This window comes from Lycorma delicatula, chromosome 3 (assembly GCF_047948215.1).
Source record: "Lycorma delicatula isolate Av1 chromosome 3, ASM4794821v1, whole genome shotgun sequence".
Taxonomy (NCBI): Eukaryota; Metazoa; Arthropoda; class Insecta; order Hemiptera; family Fulgoridae; genus Lycorma; species Lycorma delicatula.
In genome coordinates this window covers 176,143,588-176,162,931 of record NC_134457.1, presented here as the reverse complement: position 1 = coordinate 176,162,931, position 19,344 = coordinate 176,143,588, and the positions used below count along the sequence as shown (strand labels likewise).

Here is a 19,344-nt window from a genome sequence, read left to right as displayed (position 1 = left end):
CAGTGCTACATATTGTATGCAAAACATCATAGTATTTGTCCTACAGAAGGCCATGTATCATCATCCAACATGATGCATACATATGCATCATGAACATTCCCACTGTTCTTACTTACCTGCCAGATAGTGAAAATTTTTTTTTGTCAATTTTCAGGTCTATTTGTTATGTCTAAAACGTTTTTCAACATCATGGTACATACCACTGTGAAAAGCAGCTGCATTGATTGCAACTGTAATGCATTCTTCAGTGTATAAAACATTACAAAGTATTACATTAACTATAGTTTTCAATTCAACACAGTAATTTTATAGAATCATTCAATAAATTGTTTATGTTAGTAAGAAAATTGGCTTAAATTGTTTTTCATCCAACAGTAAGAAAAACTGAAAGTATTTTTCAAATTAATTCTCTATCAGATAAAGCCTATTATTTTAAAAATTATCAGAAATTTTTTTAACTCATAAAATAACTTCATTAAAACATTTCTTTAGTACCTCAAGAGATGAAGTTTAAGAAAAAAAACAGTTGTTAATTAGCAAGTATTTTCAAACTTTTCTACAACATTGTTAATAATAAAAACTTTAATTGTAACCAAGAGAACTTTAAGCTGGATTCAAACAGAGACTCAAGACATGCATTTCTATTGTGAAGCAGCGAATTATACACCACTTAATAGGTGAAATTATAAATTCAAAATTACATTAAAGAGCTTTCTAACCTACCGGAGGTAAGTCTTTTTAGTAGTAAATTATTTTTATTTATGGTTTGTATTATTTTTTTCTTATTACAAGTCAATAAAACGAAGTTCATATTCATGAGGAACTCAGCACTGTTGTATTGTTTGGTTATACATAGAGATAGAGATGTAACACAACATTATAGTTTGGGCTTAGTCCTACTGAATGAAGTGGCATGCTTGTCAATCTGTTCTAAGAAAAAACGTTATCCATCTAAAATTGGTTACTGTATTTTATTTGTTTTTATTATTAATAACATGTCTACAAATAATGTAATGATTATAATAACTTCAAGCCTATTTTAAACTTTTAAATCATAATTCTATGACTTGTCTCTGTCCGTCATAATATCATTACTTAAACCAGAACAATGATGTAAGAAATTTATACTTAATTTACTTGTATATAATTTTTTTAGTACGATATATTTTCATCACTCATGTTTTAAAGTACACTGACTAAAAAAAATTTGACAACTCAGTTTTTTCTGAGGGCACAGCTTGCACACACAACTTAAATTTAAAATATTTATCATTTTACTTAAATATAATTTTTTTTCGTTTAATTCAGTGATTCTAACAAAAGTGTGCATGGATACCATATTTAATTCACACAGTTGGGTAGGAACTAGCGGCGATGGTCGGCACTAACTAAACTAATGTTATTTCACAACTTAACATAGAACCCGAATTTCACTTGTATGGTCGACGGACTAGTGTAGCCATGAGGCTTAACATACCAGGTACCAAGTGATCCGGTTCAAGACCCGGCCATACTGTTACTTTTTTACACTTTAAATGTTATCATTTATTTCATTCTACCGCTCACCTGTGAAGTCACAACATAACAGATGACTGACTACAACAGCATTTTTTTGGGGTGAGTGCAATTTTGCAAAAAATGATTTTTTCAAGTATTATTTTTTAATTGTTAACGTATGTGCTTAAGAAAATGACGACCTTAACTAAAAAAAATTTTAAGATACTAAGGGTGACCTTGCTCTACAGCCTCATCCCCCTGACCTTTTAAGTTGAAAATTGAATGGCATCAATGTCCTATGTATAGAAGTAATCTGACCAAGTTTGGTCAAAATCGGTCCAGTAATTCTGGAGATATAAGGTGTGAGACACCAAACACAGAGACATCCAGAAAATTTCCATCCAGTTTTTTGGGTTCCTTAGGTGTCAAAACGTCAAGATCCAGGTGAAAACTACATATGTCTAAACTGGACCGATTACAATACTTTCCCTTCTAGAGCTATAGTACTATCTAGATGGGAAAGTAACAATTGCTCTCATTACAAAATAACAGGGCAAAAGATAAAAGCCGTAATGAAGCAGGAGAAAAATTGGTACTTTATTATTAAACACTGAATTAAAATGAAATCAATTAACTCATTAATATGAAATAAATTAAGTAAAGCCTAATAATGATTTTATGTAACATTATCATGATATGCTTCTATGTCCAAACCTAAAAACTAAAAAAAAATCAAAAACTAATACAAATCAACAACTGCTCAAAAACTTAAAGTCTCAGCAAATAAATTTTTTTACAGTATGACTTTTTGTATTCTACAATAATTCAATAAGGATTTAATAAATTCATTATTTAGAATAAAAACTTAAATCAGTCGTCAATAAAATTTAATAATTTTAGTGTTAAACTTATCATTTTGGATGAGTCTTATATGATTTTTTGTGATACTTCAAATCTGTTAGTCAAATATTTCTAGATGTCAGGATTTTTTAGTTACATACATTAAAAATTTTATTGTTTTAATTTCTCGAGAATTATTTAATAAAATGTACACTTTTATCATATTTATTTTAATATGTTTTGCAGTTACTTGGTGTTGTATTGTACGTCCAAATTTCTATTCCATTAGTTACCTGTGAGCATGATATCTACAAGCGTTCATATCCTAATCACATTTTCAGAATTTTGTAGAAAAGTATCTAAATGAATTTTGGGGATATACTTCCTCCTTATATATATATATATATATACATACATATAAATAAAACTTTATATTTAATTAGTTATTTGTCATTACTTTTTGTGGTTTTCAGCATTCATTCCTGTTTTCCAGAAAAACTTTTCACAACCTTTTAAAATAATCTTCATCCTGCTGCTCTCTAGGTGACATTCAAGTTCCTTCAAAGTTTTTATTCCTTATTAGCTACCTACAAAATTATGGCCATTCTGTGATCCAATAACTCTCTGACTTTTTACATTACTTATCTTCAGAATGTTCTCTTAGGCCTTGACTTCACAATCCATTGCATCAATAATTTTATTTTCTGCCTACTTTTATCTTTAATGGTGGATGCACAATTCCTTAAAGTTTACATGATTTTACAGTACTGTAATATATATGAAAGAAACATATATGTTTCTTTTCAGTACGAAATCCTCCCTTTTGGTTCCTTTATTTTAATAATTTTTTTCTTATTATTTACTATCCCACAGTAAAATGCAGCAGAATTTGTGAATCCAAACTTAAGTCCTATTAAAAAACTGCTCTTTGATCTCCGCATATGAAGCACGAACACTTCTTTATATTGTATCATTTTATACAGAATTCATGCTGCCATATGACTCTCTCATATGCTGTATAAACAATAAATAATGATAGATTTTTATTTTCATTATGAAGATGAACAATTCTCAATTTTTTTTTTCAAATTTATGGATTACTTCAAATAATCTGGATTGGCATGGTGCCCTTATTTAATAAAGCTTTGATATTGTACACTAATAGTAAAACACAAGAAACTGTTATGGTGGTTGTTTATAAGAAAACAAAGCACTTAACAGAAGCAAAATAAAATTCACTGTAAAACTATTAATGTTCATTTTTTAAATGACATTATTAATATATATATTAATAAAAAAACTTATAAACATTAGTAAACAATGACATTAGTAATAATATAGTTATAGTTATAGTTATAACAATGACAGTTATAATATGCAAGCTGAAAATTTACTTCTCGCAAACTGCTGTGTCTAGTGTACTATTTGTACACTATGTTTATGCTAGTCTATTTATACTGTTTATGCTGGTCTGTTGTTTTGCATTTTATATACAAATGTGTCATATTACCTAGTATCAGATGATATCATCTGGTTAGACAGAATAATAAACCCCTGCTCAGTCATCCCACAGAAGTTAGCCAACAGTTTGGTTGACAAAGACAGGGGCAAACCTTCAGCTCACTTAGTGTAGTAATTATATGAAGTTGTTATCTAAATGAGATTATATACTGTGAGGTAACTATTTTAGCAAAAATAGTATTTTTTCTTTTTTTTTTTAGCTAAGATTATTGACTTCAAAATTTATAAAAATAGATAACTTAAGGAGAGCCATGTATTTGATTGCTTTGAACAATTTACTTGTGAGTTTTTAATATGTGTGTACCTTTCAGGGAAAAATGAAGACATTAGGGTAAATAGTGAGCTCATATTCTAAATTCAATGTTAAAAATATATAAACAAAGTCATCCATTTAATTAAATTTTTGTTGACCAGTGTAATTATAGTTCTTTTAGTTTTTATTTCTTTTAGAGTTTTTTTTTTATAAAGGTCTTACGGAAACTTTGCTTGAACGTTTTTGTTCAATAAAAAATAAAATAATTATTAATGTAGATATTGATTAAATTCTACTTTAAATCACTACATCATTATCTACAATAAAAAATGAAATATTGCTGAATACTTTTGTAATGAAATATTGCTGAATACTTTTGTAATAAAATAATGCTGATAGCAGTAATTAAAATTCAATAGTCAATTTTAAAAATATACATATCAATAAAATTTATAACAATTTTAGAATACAAAGTGAAAAATAAAAAAAATGTTATGAATAATTAAGTAAAGAATAGTTTAATTTTTAAGCTTGAGATTTTTTAAAAATTTTTGAAAAGGTTTGAAATAAACTTTTTTTTGTTTTACATCAAATGCCTAAAGCACTTGTTTATACCCAGTGCTGTATAAAAATGGTCACTGAATGCTGAAAAATGGAGCTTTGGCTTCAACAATTTTTTCACAAAATAAGTTAAACAAGAAAATGTTGTTTCTGGTCTAATTCAAATTTCACATGTATATATATTTAAATACACATTAAAATGCTTGCTTGTTAAGCAAGGATTTTGTTGCATCTATCATCTATCACCTTGCTAGGTGATTCAGAAATACAATTTACTACTGCAATCAGGACCATTATAAATTATTGTGATAAAGAAAAAAAGTGATAAAAGAAAAAAAAACTGTTATATTCTTTTATAATTCTTTTTTTACGCAACTTCAAAAAAGGAAATAATCAGAACAGTACATATTTTTATTATCTTTTTTATAGCTGTTAAACTCTTATTACTTTTCACCAAATGAAAGAATTTTGATGACTATTTTATTTTATAAACAAACCTTTTTCTACTGGTCCCGTAAGTTTTCCCAGATATCTTAAGTGAAAAATTTTTTAGGTAAAAAATTAAATGATCTACTATAACAATTAAAGAATTCTTTTTGTAGTCTTCACTATTTAGTGTATTTTATTTTAGTGTAGTGATAAATAGTCAGCAAAATTATGATGTTCAGTGAACTTCAAAAACAATTGGCTAGAATATGTGCATTAATTTTTTTAAAAAAATTTCTGAATTTTAATCGTTACTTTTTAAATGATCTGAAATTATTCTTTTGACATTATAAATGAGCAGATAAAAGTAATGCTTTTCCCATTCTAGAGAGCTTATTTCATTCTTGGTAGTAATTTTTTGCATTTCTTCCTAATATTTTTATCAAGAGTCAATTTTTCATATTTGAAGTGCCAAATCAAGTATCTGGCACTGCGGTACTATTTGAGATCAACATGATGCCGAATTCAAACAGTTAAATTGTAAACTGAAAAAGTTTTTTTTTAACTTTACAATGTATTTTTATGTTTTATTTTATTCTAATTTCACTTGACTCCAACTTCTAATTCTATTTTATTAACATGATATATAAATAAATCTTTATTCTGATAAAATATAAAAAATACATTATATAAATCACATTAATATAAAATAAACTATAACAATAAAAATAATGTTTAAATAAAAATCCATATTAACTATTTAAATATCAACATGAAAAATGTTAAGGCAAATACATTAAAAATAAAAAATTACCAAAAAATAATTCACCATTAATTCAGATGCCACTACTGAAAATTAATCTGAGCTCATATTTAAGTAGGCAACTCATTGATCAGGATGCAGTTATATTGTATTTTTTTGTTTTTAATTGGTAATATTTAAAAATTCACCAGCAGAATAATACTCTTTCGATAAAAGAAAATCTATTAATTGTATTTTAAATAAATTGGTGTTAAAATTATTCAAACAGTTTATAATTTACAAAAAATGTCAATGGAAGCATAATAAGTCCCTTTCTGTAACCTGAAATATCATGTTGAGTTATACAAAAGGAGTCATTGTCTGGTTTGGTAAAGGTAGATATTGTTATTTTTTAAGAATAAGACCATCTTTTTAGCAAACATTGCAGATTCATAATTACAAACACAAAGACAAGTATTTAATTCTCTTAATAAGAGTCTTCACGATTCATCATACTTACGGAAGCAGATGATAATCTAACATCAGATACCCATTTTTATATCTTAAAAACTCATTCTGACTTTATGAGATAGCCCCAAGGAGATAACATTATACTTAACAAAATAAATATTTAATAATGATGACTAGCTTAGTGTTTTATTAAGGTATTTAAGAACAATACATTACGACTTGATTTTGTTAAAACAAAATTAATTCAATCATCCCAAATTTTCACCGAATAAAATACAAAAACAAAATTTCATTTTGTGAGCAAGAGAAATATTATCATTATCATTAATAAAAATTCTTTACATGTAATCAGGAATAATATTATGTATACCTGAGAAGCAAAAAATCTATCCAGTTAATAATTTTTTGAGTTGTCATAGTAGAATTTTCAATTCCTTTTAAATAATTATCTTCAGACACATATACAGTTGTTCATCTGCGAAAAGGGTTGCAATGAATGACTAAAAATTCTGTGGCAGGTCATTAGTAAAATTAAAATAGCAAGGGACCGAGAACAATACTTCTTGAGGCACTCTGCATTTTCTACAACTTGAAGTGAGGATTTTAATTTTACATGTGCATTCTTATCAAAAGATGAAATTTCAACTACTTGGTACAGTGAGTAGTAAGGTTGAATTTAACCAACTGTAAGCAGCTCCTCGGATACCACAGCTAATAATTTTTTCACCAGTAAAAAAATGTGGAAATAAATTGAATGCTTTATTGAGATCTTCAAAAATAGAAAATGGAATCTTTTTATTATCTTCCGAATTTAGAATATTTTCCAAAAACTTGAAAATGGCTGTCAGTAGATAATTTTTTCCTGTAACTATAATGAAATTTTTTTAATATGGTGTGCTTTTAAAGAAAGTTAAAAGTCAATTTTTCATTATTTAGAAATATGGTTTATAATGAAATTGGTCAATAATTTTGTAAATTGACTGATGAATATTCTCTAATGCAGGTTTTTGTAATTCTAGTAGGCAGGAAGATTGAAATATTTAAATTTATTAACTCAAAGCGACTTAATAGTTCATTTGTTGCAAGACTAGAATTCTTTAGAAAGTTAACATTTTAATTGCCATATACTGTAGTATTGAATTTATTCGGAATATTAAAAACAGTTTATGATAATTTAGTCAGAAAGACTGCAAAAGAACCAGAAGTATAATCAAAAGTAATTTCAAACTAGTAGTGAAGATGTTTACCTGAATTACTGTCCAATTCATTTTAAAGAGGAAAACAGTAGAGAGTATAAATATGGTAGCAGATGTTGAGATATTTAGCAATAATCTTAACAGTAGTAACTTTCATTATAAACTAACTTAAAATAATTGTTTTACTTAAATTTATACTTACAACAGATTTTTATCATTAGTCACTAATAAGTGTTAACCACATGAATTGATTTCATAAATTTGAAGGAAACTGTATCACCTCCTATGTAAATTAACTTTGTTAACTCAGACGTAATATATTTCAAAAATATACTTTGGGGTTATAGTTTTATGCCCTATTCCATCTCAGAATGCAACTTCTGATTTTATAGACAAAGTAGATCCATTACACAGTCAGGATGTATGTTGTTTGCTATACTAAGTATTAATACAAATTTCTTTGAATATTACACAAATGTCATATGATAATGAATTATTTGATCTAGGGACAAAGCAATAAAATCCTCTGACAACTTGATGGGTGTATTACATCAAGAAAAAAGTAAGTGCACACCCTGATACACAAACAAAGGACTGTAGTATTTCAAAAGATCAGTTGAGCAATGCTTGGAGCATTCCCCTTTTTGGTGACCAACACATATGATGTATTGATGTAAGAAACAATATAATTCACATTAAAAATTAGTAAGTAAAATTTAAAAAAAATAAATTAGATTATGAAATGAGTAATAATAATAATAATAATAATAATAATAATAATAAAAATGGTTACCATAAAAAAAAGAAACAAATGACATGTAAAATGCTCCTTTTAACATTGTGATTATCAGTGTTAACAACTAACTAAATTACTGAAAAAAGTATTACAGCTGTAAAGCCTAAAATAACATGTCTTAACTCAGAATTTCATGTAGTGAAATTTCTCGAAATATAATCTCTTTATATATGTAAAAACAGAAAAAAGTACAGTAGATGAGCAAGACAGAAATATATATAGCTGCATGCACACGCATGCGGATGTGTACATGGTCATATGTTTTGTAAAACAATCATCTATTTTTTTTTTTTGATTAAATACTTTTTAACACTTTAATAAAATTACTTTATAATACTTTTTCTGATGTTCACACAAAAAAGTTTATTTTTTTAAAATTGTATAAGTAGATTTATTGATTGTATTATGTATTCTCAAGTTTTGCTACACAGCCATAAATATTTTATTACAATAGTAATAAAATAAAACTTTATAATATAAATATATAAAACAAAAATAATTAATTTTTTTTTAAATCTTTATTATCTAAGTTTAATTATCTGGCTACTAATCAATTCAATATGTTATAGTTTTGAAGTAGCTCTTTCCATTGAATTGAAATTTTATTTTACGGCATTTAACTGAACTTCTTGAAATAAATGAACTTATGTTTTATGTCTGAACATTATTCTAACACAACAATTAGTATAGTCTTAACTTGTTACCATTCAAATTTTTCATCTCATATTGCCTTTCTATCTTATGATAGTCTTTTGTTAAATAATTACCTTGTACAATAATTTTTCTTCAACAATTACATTATTTTTATAATTTTTAACTTAACATCTATTTTTTTCTAGTATCCTCCACAGAAAGTGGATATTGTAAACAAAATAATGCTCAAAGTTAATGTTTAAACAATTTTTATCTTTTTAGAATCTCTGAATTTATTCTCGAGTAGCCCAGAATGTTAAGCACACACTGGCTGCTAATAGAATAATCTTCTGGCAGCTGTTTTATTAAACTTCAAGTTCAATCTACATTAACATGTTGACTTAAATTCCAGTTTTTTTACTCTTTTGATAGGATTTGCAGAATAGGGTAGCAGCACAAATCTGTCATGTATTAGTGATCTTTGTAGCGAGCTAGATTTAGACATTTTTCATAGCGTGATACCAACTTTCCAATACCCTCATCATAGAACGGAGCCGCCTGTGTTTTCAGCCATGTTTCTACGCTGGTCAGCAGCTCAATGTCTATGCCAAAATGTCCTCCTAGCCAGCGTTTCATGTGAGCAAAGAGGTGAAAATCGGATGGAGCCAAGTCTGGGCTGTATGGTGGGTGATGAAACACTTCCCAACGAAGATGCTGCAGGAGCAGGAGCTTCTTTGTTACAGCTGCAGTGTGCGGCCGAGCATTGTCATGAAGAAAGACAATACATGATGACAACATTCCTCTCTGCTTATTCTGAATTGTCCTTCGTAGATATTGAAGAGTCACGCAGTATGAGGCTGCAGTGATGGTCATGCCACATTCCATGAATTCCACAAAGAGAACTCCATTCCGGTCCCAGAACACAGTAGCCATACACTTTCTGTTGGAGAAGTTTCACTTGAACTTCTTTGGTTTACTGGAAAATGAGAATGCATCCATTGTTTGGATTGTTCTTTTGTTCAGTTTCGAAATGGACCCGTCTCATCCCCTGTGACAATTTTGTTCAAAAAATCTTCTCCTTCATTGTGGTAGCGCTGGAGAAATGTTAGGGAGGCGTCCAATCTCATTGTTTTGTGATGGTCGGACAGCATCTTGGGAACCCATCTCGCACACAGTTTACGGTACTGAAGTCTCTTACTCACAATGGTGTAGAGCTGACCTTGAAATTTCAGGAAACGAATCACTCAATACAGAAATTGTAAACTGACGATTTTCTCGAATTACCTCATCCACTCAATCAACGAGATCATCGGTTGACATTCACTTCCTTCCCTGACCGCCTGCATCATGAACATCTGTACGTCCTGCTTTAAAGTTCCTGCACCATTGTCGCACTTTGCTGTCACTCATTAAAGTTTCACCATACACATTACTTATTTGTCGATGAATTTCAGCTGCATTACACTCCTCATCCTGAAGAAATTGAATTACCGCACACACTTCACACTTGGTTGGAGATTCTATTGTTGTAGACATGTTAACGTGCTAGCTGCGTGTTCAGAACTAAATGAAGTGACATGGCGTGATTGAAGGCCATACTAGAGATGCTGCACAAAGTTTCATCCGATTTTTGCACAGGTTTTTATTTTGCAACTGATCGGAGCTTGAACCCTCGTATAAACTGTATCCCTCACCTTAATTTTAGCTACATAAAAGTTAAGCATTAATTTTCTTTAAAATAAAACCACACAAAAAAGAATAGAATGTCAACTACCAAAGAGATATAAATTAATTCCATCACTAAGTTAAGCAACATTGGAGGAAGATGTGAAATTTTCTTTAGAAACAGATTTAATTAAATTTGAGTATCTGTGGGCATATGAAGTAGTTTTAATATCATCAAAAGTAATCAAAATATTCTTTAGAAAGCAAGTTGTTAAAATTTCAGGCTTGTACTGAAATTTTAACAACTTGCTTTCTAAAGAATTTAGAAAATTTATGAAAATTGAAGATAGCCAGTATAAAATTAACTTTTAATGGTCAATTTTGTTTTATCATGTTAGGACTATGACATGTTAATACAAATGTAAACAGAAATGAAAGCAGCTAAATTAACTTATTGTGATATACCCAACAGTGGATAAGGTGTCAGCAACACCGTTGAAAATATGTAATAACAGCTGTATTGGTATACCATTGCAGCCTAAAAACAAATAAAACTGGCTATATTTTACCAGCATTTGATTGTTCATATTTCTGGTATAACTCGGCATCATAAAGTTTCAATTATTATTACTGGTTTACATGTTAGCTTTAGTCTGAACAAAACCAATTTGTTTTTCTTTTCTTTTTTTTTGTTTAACCTCCAGGACCAACGTTAGGTAATGCTTCAGAGGATGAGATGAATGACAATTTTTGTAGCATTTGAAAATGCCATTCCAGTCCCGGGTTCAAATCCTAGTCAGGCATGGCATTTTCATACATTACAAAAATTGTTATTCATCTCATCCTCTGAAGCAATACCTAACGGTGGTCTCAGAGGTTTAACAAAAAAAAAAAAACTGATGTGAGGGAGTAAAAAATCAATTTTTTAAAAAACAAATGTTTCCTTCAAGTACATATCATTCTGAAACAATTCAGTTTTCATTGTTTATTTAACAAGGCAAGAATACAAACAATATTTAATTAACATAACAGTATGACATTAAAAAAAAGAACCATAAGACAGAGGAAAATGTAAAAAACTTTTTTAAAAATGGTCAAATGCACTATTAGTTGTGAGGAGTTGCGAAATTAGCCTAAAACTTTACACATAATCAGCAATGTAGTCATTTTATGAGAAATAAATTCATTTATTATAAACAATTTACATACATTTACAAGTACACATAAGGCGAGTTTCAAAACTGAAACAATTTACATACATTTACAAGTACACATAAGGCGAGTTTCAAAACTGCCCTTATCTACCATAAGGGTTTTTTTTTGGGAAATGACAAAAAAACCTTCTCATAATGTTGTAATGTCTTCTCATAATGTTATTGTGTTTAACCTTTTTATTACTTAAAAAATTAGCTAAAGAATTCTCAAAATGTTAGTAGAAAATGTTTTAGTATTAAACTGTGTGAAATATTTACATAAGTATTTTGGATAAGGACAGTTCTGCTGCAAACTTATGGAAAAGGATAATTCTTTAGCAACAACTACTGACTTAATTCTCTTCTTTTTAAATTGTCATTTTATTTTCAAAATAATATAGTTAAAAAAAAATCTATGACACCTATTTTGTTTTTTTAACAAAATTTTTAAATTAACATACTTGTAATATTAAAGATAGACACATTACAAAGAATTTTGATCAAAAATTAGCAATAGTACAAAGTAAAACAACTTAAAGAAAAAAATACTAAGAAAGAGGAAAAATGATACATTACACAACTAAATAATCCTCATCATTGATCATGTGCTCCTCTGTGTATCTTGGCTTCTAGTACTATTATTTCTTCATTCTGCTGATAATCAAACACACCTTTGTAGACTAAGGTCATCAATACTTCTCCACTCATGTCAAAATGTTTACTCAAAAGTTTGTCTACATAATTAATGTAGTTTGTTTAACGGGAACTTTATTTGGCAATTGAACTAATTTAAGGCTACCTAGAGACTTTCCTCACCTAAGCACAGACATAGGAACTCCAGTGTCAGCCTTATAAGTAGTTTCATCCATGACTAAAACATAATTTTTTTAATTTTTTGATAAAATTAATCTCTTGCTTAAAGAAAATTTTAAATGCTGTGCACTGAAGGTTTTAAAATGTCTTGAAAGGCATTTTTCCAATCCATTACAGAAATATCTGAACCTAGTTCCTTTACAGAACCAATTATTTTTTTTTTTTAAATTCATTATACTCTTCAGGACTGATAATAATTTCTGTATATTTTATGATGTTTTCAATTCTGCCAAATTTCTAGTGGCAGAAAAAATGTCCCACTGCTGGGAATATTACTTCTATTTGCTGTACATTTTTTAAAACCAGCTGGATGTGTGTGAAACACATTTCATCAACAGACCAATGAGAATTGATTTTCTTTTTTGTCCTGGACAGCCATCTGCAGAAAAGCGAATAATCTATATGTTGTTCAGGCTGACAATATTAATTGAATCAAAAATGGCAGATGTAATTTCAATGGCCCCTTTGTATTGTTCATTTTCCAACCACAAGTAAACAATTAGAATATCTTTATATTGAATTGATTTTGATTTACCACAATACACAGCAAAATTGTACTGTACTGGTACAGTTGTCAGCTGTAATAAGCCGACTGGTCTGGAACTGTCGGAAGTACTAATTCTTTTTGACAATAAAATGTTAAAACAAGATGTACTCCATCATTGTCTTACTTCAATTAGTCATAATAAGCTTTCGCTTTTAATTTGTATACTCTAAATTTCAGAATTAAATCATTTTTATCACTGCTACAAACAGATTTACTAATCTGAGAATGAAATTGTATGCAAGTAGAACATTTGTCTGTTCCTGGTGATTTAAAACTGATATTGAAATTGTGAACACAAATGTTTCTGAAATAGTGATATTTCACTTTTAAAAGAGTATCATGACTATGATTATATGTATGCCACAGCTTCCTAATGCCCAAGAACGGAGATAGAGCCATGTGGTTATTGATCTTGAATAACAAGATTCAACTGACTTTAAAGTTTTTATAAATTCAATTACAGATTCTCTACGTTTTTTATATCGTCTGTCTCCTGTATTTTGTTTTGATGAATGAACATGATTTAAAACTTGTTCTGCACATCTCTGTATCCTGAACCATGATATATTAAGTACTGACAAAAACTAGCTGGCACATACCTGTGTTGATCCCTTTTTGGGTTGAATAAAATACTTATTGGCAAACATTATTCTAGAACTGTTGGGTACTCTGGCTCGAGACTTCCGTTTCTGGATGCACTGAGAAGTAAACTTCAAAATAACAGCGTTTTGGGCTATTTTATTAGAAGACTGATGGAACCGCTTTTTATCTTGCATACCAATTGCCATACATTTAAAGGTTTTTGTAAGATGGCTACATGCTACCCTACTTGGCAAAGCCTTGGATTTATTCCTGCACAAATCAATAGTTATTAGTCTCCAGGAATTAGGAAGTTCACTAGAATATAAAAAAAAAATATATATATATATATTAATGGCTACTTTAAATATAAGATTGAAGAACTGAAATTTATTCCATGTAATTAAGAAAAATAATCTGAAATGCTAACCTAGCTGTTTTTGCTTTTTTCTTTTCCATGTATGAACTTGTCTTTTTACATATCTACTGTTTAGATCTGTAACATATTCAATTATTACATCTTTCTCCATTCTACAATTTTTTCCTTTAAGTAATATTACATTATTTTTATCAAAATCTGAAACCAAATTCTAAACTGAATAATAAACCCGCCTACAAACGAACAAGTCAGCTGTAAAACAAATTTTAAAAATTTCTGTTGTACCAACAAAATAAAAATAATTACTTTAATAGTAAAAACAATTTTATTTCATTATTTACTTAATATATAGTAAACTTGTACTGATACGAAATAATACTTTCGTATTTTATATTGAAGTTAGTTTTATAATGTAGAAAAGGACAGATTTAAAATAAAATATAAAAAATCCAGTACGTAGAACATGGGAAAATTATTTTTGCTACAAATTATGTGACGTGAAAAGAAACGTTTTGGTGCAACCATGTATGTCGATTTAAACATATTTTTTTAAATTAGGAAAACGTAGTTTTGAAACATGATTTCTACTGTAACAGATTTAGAGATGCGTACTGATTTATAACCTACGGCTAACTAACTTTCGGGTAAGGACAGTTTTGAAACTGAATGCCTCACATGTAAAAAATATTAATTAATGTGACAACTGCGTTTGTTTTTCATTTAAAAGTTTCTCCACACGTTTATTTATTTATGTTAGAAACACACAAAAGCAAATTGTTTTCAAGTGATAAAGGACGATTTCTACATTTAGTTTTTATCGCAACCATAGACGAAAAACACTTTCCACAGTGGTAGGATACGAAGAATAAGACTAATATTTTTATTGCTTCTGTGATTAAATTTTCATATTCACTTCGACGAGTAAGCCAAAACCTCTCTAAATCTTCAGATGTGAATTGTAGTAGTAACGTTTTATAGGTAAACATTTCGATTAGATTATCGTGAATCTCAAATGACAGCAGCTGCATCAACGTTTTCATTAAATAGATTCAGTACCCATATCTTCAAGAAATCATTGTTATCTTCCGGGAAATGCTCGGCCAGCTAAAGATTTTGCTCACGCAAATGCATCTTCATGCTATCCAAACTGTGGTGAAATAAGTGTCTTCATCCAAATTTTTCTTAAAATAAGTGAGTGGAAACATATCAAAATGTTTGCTTAGAAGTCGTATAATCCAGACATTCATTAGGCAATAATCCTTAATGAAAACATGTCTCAAATAAATTGTTTTTATCAGGTCCTTGTAAATTGACATTCAAGTTCTTTAAATGCAAAAATACATTGGTTAAGAAAGCCAGCAGCAATATGTACCAATTACATATTTAAAAAAATATTTAGAATGGAGTTTGTTTATTCTGGAAAAATATTAATTCATTTCGCAATTCCAATAACCTGGCTAACATTTTTCCCCACGATAACCATTTGAGTTTTGTACGGAAAAAAAAAATTATTTTCTTTTCTCCATTTCATTGCAGTTTAGCAATCAGTCTATTCTATAATGGTAGACTTTTAATAAAATTAACCATTTTTAAAATTTTGCAAAGAATTTTTTTAAAAAATTTTCTGTCATATTTTTTTGTGGTAAGAGCATGCCTGTGAAGGAAGCATGCATTCGTTCCCCCTTGGTATAAGACGATCTTTCAATTTTTTCAGAAATTCACTGTTCTTTCCTGTTGTCGCATTTGCACCACCACTACATATTGCAACACACTTTGTCCAATCTATCTTATAGTTTTTAGTAGCTTCATAAAGAACATTAAAAAGACATTTCCCTATTGCATGACCACATATTGATTTGCAAAGCAACATATTTTCTTTGATGATCTGTCCCCATCGAGGGACTACACATATCTCACAAAACATAAAAACTGAGGAATGTTTGCCGCATTTGTTGATAAATTAAATTAAATACTAAAAAAATTCACTTGAACTCACTTACTAAATTATAAGATTGCGAACATCGGCAGCAATGTTATTGATTCGCCCTGTTACTGTGTCGTTAGAAACTGGAATTTTTTCACTTTTTTGCTTCTTCCACCCCTGTTAAAACACTGACCATATCAATTGCAGCAAGGAATATGAGATTTTCTGCGATTGTATGGGGTTTGGACATCTTGGTTACTCTTAAGGCTACGAGATAAATCCTTCAAGTGTACATTTATTCTTCAAGTGCAGCTTGATTTACAAATAGAAGCTCTTGATTTCTCAAAGTGTGTAATTTTCTTTCGAAAAATTCCAAGGGTTCACTTTTATGATCACTTTGTTAGTTTCCACATGTCGAACTAATTTTGATAGCCTCATGCCTTCATCGAAGGCTGGAAGTAATAACGAACTGGAAAGTAAACAACACACTGTGGCCTTCCATATAATGAGGCCAGAAACATAATATAAATAACTTTCATTGTTCAATCTTGCCTTTTTTACAAATTGATTCACTGGATGTAGATGGCTGAATCAGTTTTTTTCACAAATTTATACATTCTGCATAAGAATGTAATTTAAAAAAATAGTTACACCTTAGACCGCACACTAAAAAAAAAAGGAACCTCCATATTTATTATTTTCAATGAATTACGCATTTATAAGTTAAATAAAGGCAGCAGACACACACTTTGCATTCGAAACTAAACTGATGTTCTGCAATCCCTTACACCTCTTTTATATTGCTGAAAGCATGACATATTCAAATGTATCATATGAATGTTCAAACATGAAGCTCTCACAGCGAATATTATGCAAGCAGACCAAACATCAAGTTGGAATAAGTAAATTGCTCATGCTTGCCACGCATTGCTGGCTTGCTCACGCCATTTATGCATGTTCATACCCGTTGCTATCAACAAAGATAAATAGTTTTAACTAGACTTCACTGGGTTGTGGTTTGGGAGGAGTCATGAAATAGTCATTAAATATATATATATATATATATATATATATATACTTTTTTTTACTTTTTGGGAGGAGTCATGGAGCTTAAAAAGGTTAAGAATCACCGGTTTAAAGGATTTCAGCACAATATCTCATTCCAGTTACCAATTTACCTTCATTTACGTTTTTCTCCAGTTTACTCTTTTTAAGAATTTATTTCCTTGTGAATAAGATAATTAAATTAATTTTTTTAATTTGCTTTTTGTTTGTGATTTTTAATTTCTTTTTTTTGATAAGTTTATTCTTTCAAGATAATATCGCTAATTTTTCCACAAAAGAACTTCAACAATAGCAGTGCACACTTGCCACACCATTTCTTTATATAGAAATAAGAAAATATAAATTTAAAATCATATATTATTTGAGGTTTAGATTTAAAGTTTTTTAATTTTATGTTAATTAATCATAAGCTGTGTTAGTTTAGAAAAAATAAATAAATATTGTTTATTTTGTAATATCCATGAACAAACATATTTCTAATTTAAAAATAATTTAATTCATAGCAATTAATTAAGAGATTCATAAAAATTAATCCCATAAATTTAATTATGTACTATTTAATGTGATTAAACAGAAACTGATGAGCTTAGCTGACTGAAATTAAATAAAAATCAGTAATTATTTTTATTACTACTTTATTATTTAGTATATAATTAAATCACAATGTTTTCTACAAACTTTTGTATAGTCACTGTTTAATGATTAATTTAAAAAAATATATATATAATGAAAAGTAATAAAATATAAATTTATTTTTTAAAACTGTACATTTCAGTTAATAGACTTTCATGACCGGAAAGCATCTTGATCTGTCTGGAAAGTTTTTAATTAATATCCTGGCAAAACTTGCAATTTTTTATTTGTTGCAAACATCACATATCCATGAATAAGCCTTTTGTGGTTAATTCATCCAACCAAAAAAAAACTGGTAAAAGTGATGTTGGTAGTTACCTAGAATGTTCAGAAATCTTAACAGAAATTATATTTAAGCAATATCTTCACTTTTCATTGTAAATTCCAAATAGTTAGCTTCTATATTTTGAATTGTTCTGATTAGATTCTATTCTCTTCTTATTAATCTTCACTTATCACTCTCTTTGTCCTTTAATCTTCTCCAGACCATATTTCAACTGTCTCTAACTTTTCTTTTCTCCTTTTTTTTACTGTCTATGTTTCACATCTATAAGGAAGTACATTTCACTAATCACTTCCTGAAGTCTAACTCCATCTTATCAATAATAACTGTTACTTTTTGTTTAACTCTAACTTTGCCTCTGCTACTCTAGTTTTTATTTCTTTTCTTTATGCAATTTTCTGTCAATATTGCCGACATAACCTATTATGTTTTACTAGTTAAATTTTTCTTTCTATTGTACAAAAACTCACTCATTTATTGTCTCCTACCCTATTCTATATTGTCATAATGTCTTGCTATTTTGAAACTGTATTAGTTGGATAACTTACACTTTATCTCCAAAAAAGACCATGTCATCTGTGAGCCTTAAATCAATTTATTTCTTCCTCCTGTGCTGAATCTCTTCATCATCATGCCTTCAGTATACATCTCTTACACATTTAAATTGCTAAAAAAAATAAACTGCAAGTTTATGTTTATTTTCATTTTTTAGCTTTGGTCATCAATGTAAAAATACCTCAAAAGAAATAAAAATCTTTTTGGACTCACGAATGCCATTATTTTCCACACTATGTGTCTGTACATCATTTACATATACATCACTTAATTTCTCCACCTTTAACAAGTACAAAATAACAAATAGAACAAGCATTTCATTTCTTGAAGTGTCTTTATCATCTATTGAGTAATGAATATTGTTAACAAATAAATTTGTAAGTCATATAACAATCTCTACAGTATCAACATTAATGAACAACTGAAATACATAAGATTCCTTTCATTATGTACCTGCACCATAGTTTAAGCATGGGTAACTTTTCCAAAATATTTTTACATTTAGTCTTTCAAAGGGAAGCACATTTAGTTTTATGCCTTGCATGCTCTTACCTTACTCAAAAAAAAAAAATTATTGGCATCAGATTCATAATTTTTATCATCTTCTTCATCATCATTACTACTTTATTCTAAATCCGTTTGGTAGTCATTGAAATGAATTTCTTCCTCATCTTTATCAGAAACTTCACTTTTGTTATATTCATCATTATCT

The 19,344-nt window shown here is 28.7% G+C and overlaps 1 protein-coding gene across 1 annotated transcript in view; it reads right to left on the bottom strand.

The window, feature by feature from the left end:
- LOC142321041 (uncharacterized) overlaps window positions 1-14,411 on the bottom strand; it is a 21,954-nt gene extending 7,543 nt beyond the window's left edge. Inside the window, exon 1 of the mRNA XM_075359042.1 lies at window positions 14,224-14,411. Within this exon, the coding sequence (XP_075215157.1) occupies window positions 14,224-14,323 (100 nt within the window). The 5' untranslated portion in view covers window positions 14,324-14,411. The remainder of the gene's footprint in view (window positions 1-14,223) is intronic.
- Between the last annotated feature and the right edge of the window lie 4,933 nt (window positions 14,412-19,344).